The sequence below is a fragment of the Falco biarmicus genome, chromosome 2, assembly GCF_023638135.1.
Source record: "Falco biarmicus isolate bFalBia1 chromosome 2, bFalBia1.pri, whole genome shotgun sequence".
Classification (NCBI taxonomy): Eukaryota; Metazoa; Chordata; class Aves; order Falconiformes; family Falconidae; genus Falco; species Falco biarmicus.
In genome coordinates, this window is record NC_079289.1 from 67,717,821 (window position 1) to 67,729,829 (window position 12,009).

The 12,009-nt window shown below is 34.7% G+C and overlaps 1 protein-coding gene across 1 annotated transcript in view; it reads right to left on the bottom strand.

Moving 5' to 3' along the window:
• MRPS9 (mitochondrial ribosomal protein S9) overlaps positions 1 to 12,009 on the bottom strand; it is a 33,750-nt gene that overhangs the window by 4,116 nt on the left and 17,625 nt on the right. Inside the window, exons 5-7 of the mRNA XM_056328079.1 lie at positions 11,517 to 11,596; positions 5,357 to 5,439; positions 2,560 to 2,635 (exon numbers count right to left, since the gene is read on the bottom strand). Of these exons, the coding sequence (XP_056184054.1) occupies positions 2,560 to 2,635; positions 5,357 to 5,439; positions 11,517 to 11,596 (239 nt within the window). The remainder of the gene's footprint in view (positions 1 to 2,559; positions 2,636 to 5,356; positions 5,440 to 11,516; positions 11,597 to 12,009) is intronic.

Here is a 12,009-nt window from a genome sequence, read left to right on the forward strand (position 1 = left end):
TTTTCTGTGTGACTAAAGATACCTAGTTCTGTCTTCAGGCAACAATGAAACTTTAATTCAAAGCATAACCAACCCCTCTGTAATACAGTATTATTACATTAGAATGAAGTTCATTTCGCTTTTGAAAAGAAAATATTGAGGAGAGTCTTCACTCTTTTGTTTTAATAAAATGGCAAAAGGAAAAGATTTTTCACCTCATTTTCAATAAGTCAGCATGTTCATTGACTTGGAAATAATTTTATTTCACTAAACTGAACCTCTTAAATGATTATATTTCATAATATATACAGGAAATACCTATCTATCTATCTTTGGCTGTTCAAGCTGAGTTACTTTAATGTTTATGATTTCCTTTAAAACTGAACAATCAAGCTATTTAAAAATTCAAGAGATACTTGACTTAAAGGGCAACCTCTTGAAATAAATTATCCTTTGCTACTGTGTGGTTCTCCTTCCCCCTTGCACCCCCCTCCAAAGTTCTTCAACATGTGATTAAAAAGTAAACACCACTGTGTTAACCCATTTGTAGTAAAAGCTGGGATGTCCTGTTATGAAGTGTTACTGGCAGGAGCACTAGGCAGCTGGCCACTGGATATAAAGGTATGCAATCATCTAAAATGGATTTTTCACATAGCTATCATAACCTTATTTTTGAAGTTTTCTTTACTTACAAGTTATTAAAACTACTTTTTCTTCTCTCTCTGACCAGAGTCTTCTGCACAAAATTAATACTTTTCTTGTAACCTAGCAATAGCCCCTGGAACTCTGACATCATGTGGAAAGCTACTTTTGTCTAGTGACAAGACACATATGCGTGGTAAAGCCTTTGAAGAGCACAAACTGAAAAACACAAAAATTTAAAAACTTTAGAGGCTATAGATGAAGAAAGCTTCCAACAGTCTTCACTTGCAGAGTGCAAAGAAGAAAAAATATCAATAGCTCTGATTTTGTTTAATAATGCAAACACCACAGAAAATCAGAAAATTGTTGCAATGGCAAAATACAAGAATTTGAGCAGGTGAGACTGGTAGCTTATATCAAGACATTTCAAACAGATTTAAACATTTGTTTCTATAGACCAAGGCTTTGTGGTTTTACATGCGAGGCCAGTACGTACAAGGGTATGGGGGGGGGTTGTGGCTTTTTGGGTTGGTTTGAGGTTTTTTGTTTGTTAGGGGTTTTTTTTAAAGTGCACTGCAGTCTACTTTTACAGATGTAGAGTGTACAAAAATCAAGCAGTGAAGAACTCCAAGCTGTTTGGTCATACAACTAGACCAGTTCCTGGCACTCTGAAAGGAAGAACAGCCATTCCAAATGCAGGAGCTACCGAAAACACTGAAGTCCTAACTGCTTCCCCACAAGGAAGATAAAGGAAGTCTCCTGGGTATACCAGGATGGAGAATTTACAACAGTGATTTCTAACTTACACTTACAGGCCACAATCTGCTCAAGACCTTTTCACATCGCCCATAGACAAGGAAGCCATCACGTGTTACTGTTCTGAATGTCAACTGAGCAAAGGGCACGCTTGCTGCTGCTATGCTATTTTTGCAATGATGCTGTCCACAGGACAGAAGAGATTGAAGAACACTGTTTCTAGGTGAGGAAATACTTGGGATGCTCAAATAGTGTTATGTTCTCTGGTACTATCATATTCAAGCTTAAACTTTCAAAAGAAAACTGAAGCTGGCCACACAGACTGAACCTGCTGTTACAAAATCTGATGCTATTTGGGGGACTGTAGGAGAAAGCTCTGACTGAGAAAAAAGCATACAACTATCAGGATAAATAATTTTATTCCCAAAGATACATGTAAAGAAGGACTCCAAACTTAGACAGTGATAGAGTTTGCAGCTACCAGGGAAACTGCAAAACCATCCTCTCTCCCACCATATTAACATTCAAGGAGAATATAACAACAGATACCTGTGTCAGACCACAGATCTATGTAGCTTTGCATCTTGTTTCTGGTATTTGATTCTAAAATCATTAAGAAAAAGGACTCCTTATTTCTGATAAGCCTTCTATGTGACTTTTCCATCATTATCATGTCCTTCTTCAGATTAAATAATTAGAAACTGCGTGCAGGTTTAGCATTACACAGATCCATTGTGTTTCCCAACTTGAACATATACCCCATATCTACAATAAGCAACAGAGTTTCTAGCTCTGTCTGGTTTTCATCTGTAACTAGAATAAATAAATATTTATTTCTATTAAAGTGTTACTATACTCCATTCCTGACTACATAAATAGACGGCAAGGAACAAGTGATCTAGGTCGCACAACATCACCAGAAGAAAAACTAATCTTAGTAACAATGTAAACCCCTTAATAGTTCTGTACTGTGCCAGATTAAAAAAAGTGACACCGGTCACTTTTCAAGACATGATGAATGTGACAGTGCTGTGAGCATATACAGACTTTATGAGAAGGATGACAATTCTTTTGAGGAGCACCTGCTTCTACAAAGTACCTTTTCAGTACCTAAAAATGCATCCAGAGTCCGTATTTTTAAAGACACAAGCCTCCTTAAGGTTAGAAAGATCAATTACTTACATCATCATCTGACAGTTTTTCTAACAACATTTCTTCCAATTCAATCTTAGTCAGCCATCTGCTGCCAGCCAGGTTTCTGTTTAAAATACCACATATATTCTCCCTTTAATTAACCATGCAATTAGAATTACATCACAAAGGACCACACATGCAGTCAGTCTTCATTCAGAAATAAGTTTTCCATTACAAATGAATACAGAGCACATCCCTATAGTAAACATGAGAAGGCCTATGTTGATTTTAAAAGATCTGTCTTTTGAAAGGGACAGTAACCATGTATTGAGTTAACCACATGAAAGTTACAAGTATCAGTTATGCATTATTCATATTACTGAAGTCCCAGATTGAACTAAAGTAATATCATAAAACTAAAGTAATACCATAATAGTAAGCAACCTTCCCCACAACTTCGGACTTAGTTTTAAAAGGCTAGGAAAAAAATTGGTTTACAAGCAGCAAAGAACAAAATGAAAGGCAGAACCTTAAAATCAGATTCTCAAGTAGCACAATTTTGCCTCGTCTTTACTTTTCCGATCAATACAAAAAACTCCACTAGCAGCAGGTAGTACTAGCAGTAAGCACAGTCAAAGAACTAATGCAGGAATGACATACTGTATTCTGTCTATTTGTAACCTTCACCTGTTTAGCACAGAATCTGCACTGATGATAACAAAAGCAGAAATGCCTAAGAAAACAGCCTCATACAGAGATGCTATACACAAAGGAAAACCAATGCTTGAAAATCTTTGTGAAATATGTATGATACGGAGTGATCAACTAAACAGAATGCCACCATAAATATATATGTCAACATTATCAGGTAAATTTAAGGCAAAGCTGTAACTAGTTTCTTACTTCTTCAGGTTATTTAGAAACTATCTTAATGAAGGTTTTCAGCAGCATTAAGGAAGCTGTGATTCAGAAAAGCACTCCTTCTGAAGGTGATTTTAAGTAGTACTTCTTCTTAAGTATGTATTTTAATGCTTTCCTGAGTCAGGGCACAAGAAACATTTATTTAGAAACAATGCTGGTTTTAACAGTAATTTTAAAAAGCTTCTAAACCTGACAGACTCAAGTATATACTTACATTTACATATTGCTACTTCCAGTGAAGTCAACAAATTTTTTCACATGTGAAAAGCTCTAAACAAAGTAGTTCAAGATCAGGTCCTCACCCTAGCTAATACTACAAAATGTATCCAAAATAGATAATTTGGGGAGCCTGGGGTGGTTGGCGACCAGCCCTACCCACCCACTACATACACTTCGGAGAGAAATTATCCAGGCTAATCTGAGAGGAAGTACCATATCCAGCGTGGAAAATAAGTCTCAAAAATCCTTTAAATTCTCTGAGCTTTTACAAAGCTAACAGGAAAAAACCTTTCGTCTCTGACTAGCTTTAGGTCATTTTTCACATCAGTAAATCCACTGGCTGAGCTCTGTAAGGAGTCAGGTTGTTTTTCAGCAGCATACACCAAGCAACTAAATTTATTTTTTCTCGTCTGCTCAGAAGCTAACATGAATCTACAATAAAACATTCTGTGGGTCATAGGACACTTTATATCATGAAGAAACATGAACTTCTGTTATTTAAGAAATTGAAATAATCTCAGTAAATTAATCCTAATTAATAATCCTCAGTAAATTAAAAAATTCCTAACACAAATAACAAATGGCTGAAATTAAGAAATGACAAACCAACATGATGTGCAACTGTAACAGCACATAAATCTGGCTAGAAAATACACAGCAAGAACAAAGATAAAAACAACTTGGACAGTGAAAAAGTAACTACACGGAAAAGCAGTAAAAGCCAAAATCAAAACTTCCTAGCTGTAACCATTTCTTTTAAAGACTTGCTTAATTTAATATGCTAACCTATCATTAAAATCCTTGTAAAATATCTCAAAATAGAAAAATCAAAGATACAGTCTAAGAGAAGCAAACCCTTCTTAAAGCATATACCCATTTCAAAGACAATCCCGACTGTATGCACTAAGAAAGTAGTGTAGCATCTCCCATAGCTGCTTCTGGTTGACACATCTCTTTTCTGTTCAGCAGCTAAGTAGCTACAGAGCTTGCTGTGCATACCAGAGAAGTATAAGAGGACAAAAAGGAGAAACTAAATTCAAATACTAATAATGGTGATATTTAAACAAATCCAACCAAATAAACTTTTCTAAGATTACTACAGTTTTCAATTTAGCTGTTCAAAGGCATTAGAAGAAAAATAGTGAAATTAAGTATTTTGATACTCTTCAAGTTAAATATTGGTAAGTAAAAATATTCAAGAACTAATTAATGAAAGACTATTAAGAGAGCTCAGCTTTAGGCCTTAGGAATTTTCCAACAACTTATTTGGCAATTTAAAGGCCTCGTTTTCTTATAGAGAGTTTACCTCCTTTTTTAAAAGCCTTTAATAAAGAAATAATTAGAAAACTTCATATACAGCAACGTAGAATTCTGGATATTCTCTACTTATTTTCAAATCATACTTAAGAATTTTTATATAAGACAGAATATTGAAAAGAGCAGGGAGAGATTAAAGAACAAGATAAATAGGTGGGGTTTCCCTGTTCTAGCAGGGAGAAGCAAGGACTCCACACGTACATACTAAAGGTGAGACTTTTCAACCTGGAATTATCATGCAAGTATTAGACAAGGAATAAGGAGCGTCTGAAAATGTGCTTGTGGAATAAAAGCCAGGCAAGGCAAGGAACCACAAGAAGTGACAAAACAACATACTGAAGCATTTTAAGAAAACTTGTATGAGTATTAATTTTAACTGGAAGTTTACCTTTTTTCCTTCTGAGGAGGAAGGTCTTGAGCAATCAGTTGGTCTTCATATTTCTGAACATTCAGCAATTTTTCATATGTTTCCTAAAACGTATAAAGTATTAAATATTAAATGGGAAAATGCATTTAAAATTTGGTTATTTAAAATGCACGTTTATGTGGTTTTGCTCTCCAACACTTAAGATGCAGAAGTCAGAAAACAAGCAGAACTCTGATGATAAAAAAAAATCACAAGTTAAATCTAAACCAAACAACCTTTAGACAGTGTATATAATATTTTCATATGCAAAGTAAATAATTTTGAATTCTGGTATTTTTCTTCAACAGTGTTTGTTGCCTTCTTACATGCGCTTGTAAATAAAAAATTCTCAACTGTATAGAGAAGAGCAACTACATTTTTATAACTGATGTAACTCTAAAACATACTGTACAATAATTTCATCAGTCCATTCTCATTTTAGCTTGCCTTCTTCAAAATACTGACAAGGTTTAAAGACTATAAATAATTTCATTTAGTTAGAGTATCAACTTTATTAGTGGTCTCTATCAGTCAGAACTCCCTCTTGCCCAGGCATGTCTATAGCGCCACACATAGTTGTACGTTTACCATAATCAGATTTTTTGTTCTTTCAAACATTATAAATATATTAAAAAAATACTGAAAATTCAGAGTAAAACAATTTTCTCAAAATTCTTAGCTATGCTATTATTTTCAAACAATGCTGTGATACCGATTTACCACTTCAGAAAACCTAAAGGAAAAAATATTCCAAAAAAGTCACACGAAGTATTACAGAAGAAACCCACTTTTATTTTCAGGTTTTCAGTTCAGACACTTTCTGAACTATTTGGTTCTAAAATATAACATCTAATGTTCTGAATTACAACAGTGATTCAAATCACAAGTTAAATAGCAGCATTTAGAGAAATAATTATAAATTATACTGAAACAAAACAGGATTGTTATACTACAGCAAAGTACTTATATACCAAATAATTTACTTCCATTAACAGGTGAAAATAGCAAGCTTGTAATAACTTTCATATACCTTATTAATATAATGAGTTTTACCAAATACTAGAAACTAGTATAAGAATTGGTAGGGACAAGAAACAATGGTTGGGTTTTTTTTCTTTGTATTACTTACAAAAGACAGTAAAAGAAGAAATGTGAGACAGCTCTGTATTGTCAGAAATTAACCAATGAAATACCAGTTCTTAACGTAATACTGGGATTTGCAACAGGATGCAACGAAATTTCTGCAATAGTTTACATTTAAAAAAACAAATGAACAAAAGCCCCTTGCTTATTTATAAACACCTACTGTTCAGGCTGATTTATCCACTAACACAAAAATACACCCACACATTACTAAAAATATTTGTATTTAAAGTGTATGAACTAAGAACAGATCATTATCTGAGCTGCACTCAAAGCATTTAAATGGGGACAATTTACTAAAGTCTTTCATGCAGGTCACTGGTTATGTTTTTAACAGCACAATGAAACAGAAGTATTTTTGGAACAACTCTACAGTATAAAATCCTGAAGTACAAAATCATCCATTTTTGAGACAGCAGAACTCTTCGTGTATTATAGTAGTATGCTTTTCAGAAATCCTTCATTTTTTGACAGACACATCTGCATCAGATTGAAGCTAGGAAAAATTACCTTCAAGCATGGAAAACATCATCGAAAAGAGCACAACAAAACATATTTTCAAATATTTCCAGGCCTCACAAATATATCTGTAGGTCTCTAAGATAACAAGATATGGTAGCACTACTTTGGACAAGGTTCATGTCACATCACTAAATGGCTCCATTCAGAGCTATCAGGCTGCAGAAATTATTAACTATATATTAAAAGCACCAGCCATGAGGTGTGCCTTACACCAAGCAAATTTTAGGCTTACAGATTACCACGAGATCCATGAGTTTCTGCATTTGGAAGTGAAACCAGGCACAATGACGGTATTTTGGTGTTAAGATGATGAGAAGAGGCACTGCGTTACTAGGTCTTACAAATGTCTAAGGAGCTTTTTCACTTCACTGCTAGCCTCTCAGCTTACCTCTTGCCTTCCTAAGGCACAGCGTCACCTTCCCACCTGGCAAAAGCAGTCTCGTTTGCTTTCTCACAAATACCCATCATCTTCACGACACTCTGGCATATACATTTATGTACTGGAACAGTCAGCAAAAAACACGTGAACCAGGAGCTCAGCAAAAACACAACTATATCGCAGTTCTTTAAAAAAGGGCAGGGGGACTGAATCACAGCTGGTACCTCCAGACGGACTGACTATAGTTTGAATTGCTTCTAAAGAGAAAGTGAAGTATTTTCAGGTAACACGACGCAAATCAAAGGAAGACCTAAGGATTTTGTCATCATATTCAGAAACATATGATAAACACGGACAAATGAAACTTGCGTTGCCACCCACTGGTTTTTAGCCTCAGAAACTCACTGTTACAACAGCAAAGAAAGCTTTACAACAGCTGGAACAGTAAGATTTTCCTGAAGACCTTCCCTAGGTATTCTCAAAGAACATCAACGCTCCATAGCCTGTTGAAGTTCTAAGAATGTGCACTTCTTAGAATTAAAACAATCTCTTTATACTGTTCTGGCTAAATTTCAGTAATGATGTCCATTCACACAAAGAACTCTTTACACAGATGAAGACAAGTGACATTAAAAAGTAGTATTCTAAAATACATCCCAAGTTTAAGAGAAACACTAAATATAATTTCTTGCATATTTCTGGCAATGAAAGTGGACTTGCATCTCTATGAAATAAAATTTTGGTCTGAAGTATTAAAAAAAATTAATGCATGTATTTAATCTCTGTATAGAGATGAAGTCAACAGACTAAAAGAACCACTCACGTATGAAGAAAAGTATGTGGATAAGCCTTTGCAAAATCAGGAATCGCATGTAATGCCCACTAATTTATCTGACAAATCTTCACTCCCTAACAGCTAGAGAAAGCTTCTGAAGACACACTCGCTCTTTCAAAGCTGGCAGGTGAAGATTTTACTAATCACTTCAGGATTCAATAGTCCAATTCATGAATGTACACATCTGTGTGTCTTGTAAACTCAGCTATTACACAGTCAAAATAGCTGATTTTACAAGATTGGCTACGTACTGAAATGCTTCCATTTCTAATAGAGAGATCAAATTTCAGATCTCTGCAAGGATGCTCTCTTAAAATTAAAAACATAGTATTCTCATTTTACCCTGCATTAAAAATGTAGGGAAGAAATTAGCAAATGGAAGCCTAGAAGAAGAAATTCTTACAGGGAAAAAAACCCCAACGTTTTAGTTAAAATATGCTGCAGAGCCCACATTTTATGTAACAGTTTGCATTTTTCTTTGCTTTTTATGTGGTTTTGACTTCAGCATATACTTTGGGCGTTTTTAGGTTTTGCTTTTTTAAGAGTTAAAATGCTCTATTGTTAGAGCATTTACCTCTGATCTACAACCTGGTATTTCTAAAACCGTGCAAGAAGCACAGTTACAAAACATTACTATTTTGCTAGACACAACGTTATGAAGAGACTGTTTCGTCTTGTTCTGCACATTACAAAAATATATTACTCTGAAAAACTTTTAAGTTAATGATAGTCAAACATTTTTGAAATGGTGTTTCATGCAATAAACATTCTTCTGTGTATCAGATGAAAAATAAATTGTCTTTTTCTCTACAGCTAAACTTTATTCAACAGGCAGAACAAAGACCACAATGGAGTATAAAGCAAATATCCTTTATGAAAGTTAATTTAATAGTCAAGGCATAACAAAATATATATTGGGCAGTTATAATACATACAAATATACAATTTTTAGTATGTGGATTATTAGCATAACTAAACAAATAATGCTGTGACCAGTTATATTATTAATTGCTAGTAAAATTCAAGTTCCACATGAGTCTATGTAGTAATTAATGGCATACAAGTTTAAGCTAAATATTACGTTTATCCGATTTATTAGACTTAATGCAGCAATTTAAAGGACATCCTCAAATGGGATCGATTACTTACACTAGACTGTATTAACACACAACCTTTTATTTCCCTAGCCAAATTAATTAGCTTTGAGACTTCAAAATACATTTTGTTAAATACACATTAGTCTAATAAGAGGTTAAAACAATGTTGGGAATTTCATGCAGATTTCTGCTTTTATTTGGCTGACTAAAAAAACCCCTGTTAAACCTCACTTAGCGGATTTAGGTTTATAGAAGCCTATTTAACAAAAATATTCAGAAACAGTCAAAGAATGCTCAAGTATCCTGTACTAATGAAAAATGCATTTGTCAAACCCATTTGTCTGAAGGTGGTTGCCACACTATTAGAAACAAGACGCACACTATTCTTTTACAGATTTCTGAGGCAAGCTTGCATGCTCTTTCTAACTGCTAGTAAGAGCTAAAAATAAACTTGTGCTCCTTGTAAAATTTGTAATTTCTTCATTATGATGGAATGCAACAAAACATCTTGCCCTTGGGTTGCTCTGTTTCAGCCAAAACAAATGCAAATGGCTTGTCAGATGACAGCTGTTTGATAAGGCTCCTCTACAAGACCTGCATGCTTTACTTTTTTCCGTGAAACTTGGGATGAAAGGCAGAAGGCAGGAAGAGAATTAATGTAGCATACAGTCTAAAGGCAATGCTACAACCGTGATTAAGTAGAAAAGTTAAAAGGCACAGATTTTCCACAGCCTTGCTGCGTGCAACCCATCCGTGTAACAAGTTGACAGGCCTAGCGCGTCAGCTCCATCATCCTCTCCGACAGCTAAAACGCAGCATTGCATCCTTTTTCAGAGAAAATTTGCGTCTGCACCATGAAGCGTTGTACATTATTTCTTAGCACTGCAGGGGGCTCAAGTCCATATGGAACCTTCACAAATATTACCACAGATCAAACCAGCGGCGTTTCGAGGCAGATTTGACATACCTATTTAAATGAACAGCAGGGGTCCTCGGGCTGCCTCAGGCTGTGCAGGAGAAAACCTCTGTGGAAAGCCTATGCTGCAGCTCCATTACTCAGCAAAGACACACTCTACATTTATCATTCATTTCATTTCTGCCAGGGCAAGAAGCTCATTTGCCCAAGGTCAACAAAAAAAAAACAAAAAAAAAAAAAAGGGGGGGGGGGCATTGTTTTTTATTCTACTAAAGAAATAAATGTACCTGACAAGTGGGGATTTTGTCCTTTGGGTACACAGAACAAAATAAGTATCAGATGATTCAAATAAAAACACTACACTCAGTAAAGCTGTGCACTGAATTTGGTAATATAAAATTACTATTTTTTTTTACAACAGACTAACCATAGAACTAAGTAAAGACTACCTAACGAGGAAACAAAATCTGACATGACTGTCCAATTAAATATTTCTACATACATTATTAATGCTTTTGTCTTCTGTAAGTACACATAACAAACATGCACATCTTTCCATAAACTCCTCCAAAGAGGTAGATAACGCTTGCACCATTGATGGGCATAGATATGAAACGCCTGTTCATAATCCATGTTAAGACCAGGTCTAGTGATGTTCTGTTAGATACAGTGTTTCTTCATAAAGGTAAACAGATGTGGATCCTTTACTCCCTGGAACCGTACATTTCAGAAAAAGCCTTAAGTTTGCATGAATGAAACAGTCTAAGAAAAATCAATTAAGCAGTTTAAATGCAAATTTTCTTCACACTAAATGTCAGCACAAATAACATTTCATATAGCTTTGCCCTTCAAGGGAAAAGAGACTCCTATTTTTTATTCTAAAACAAATTCTTCTAGAACTAGTCATTTTAGTTGCATACATGTTCTCCGCTACTAACCATATACAGCCTACAAGTAAGTGTGCGGACTATTCAAACCCAGTCCATAGCCAAAACTGTAAAGCAAAGCAACAAATAAAGCAAGAACTGTTGCTGTTATGTAAGAGAATACATTCTCTTACACGTGACATAAAAATGCCCCTAATAATGGATATTGTGACATAAAAATACGTTTCATGTAGCTTCAGTGGTGATACTATGGCCTACTGAGAAAACATGAGTAAACTCACGAACTCCTGATATGCATCTCTAGAATAATATGTACTTGACTGGGAGCTAGCATTATTTATTACAGATTTATAACATACTTACATGCATTAACGAGTAATATGATTGCTTGCCAGTATAAAAGAGAAAGTGAAATGGTCGGCCATCTTCTCCCCACTGGATTTCTAATGAAAAGCAAGATTAGACAAGAAAGCAATATACACTCATTAAAAAAATCCCTTGTATTTAATTGCAGTTATAAACCTCTTTCATAATACTGATTACCTCTTTAAATATCAGAGAACAAAGGCATTTTGCAGGTATTCAGCCTGTCTGGAAATCTAATGATTTAGACTACCTTGTTAAAAACCAATCTCCATGTGCAATTATAACCAAATATTTAATATAATATTTCTAAATATAATTTAGCATGAGGGAATCCCTCATGTACATCTTAAACTTTCAAACACTGTATAGTTGATATTAGAGATAGAAGCATCCATTTTAGAACATGACATACAAATTAAGAGACAACTGAAATCTATACGATGATTGTGGAAGATGAAAGGTCAATAGCTCTGGAAAACAGTGCTTTTAG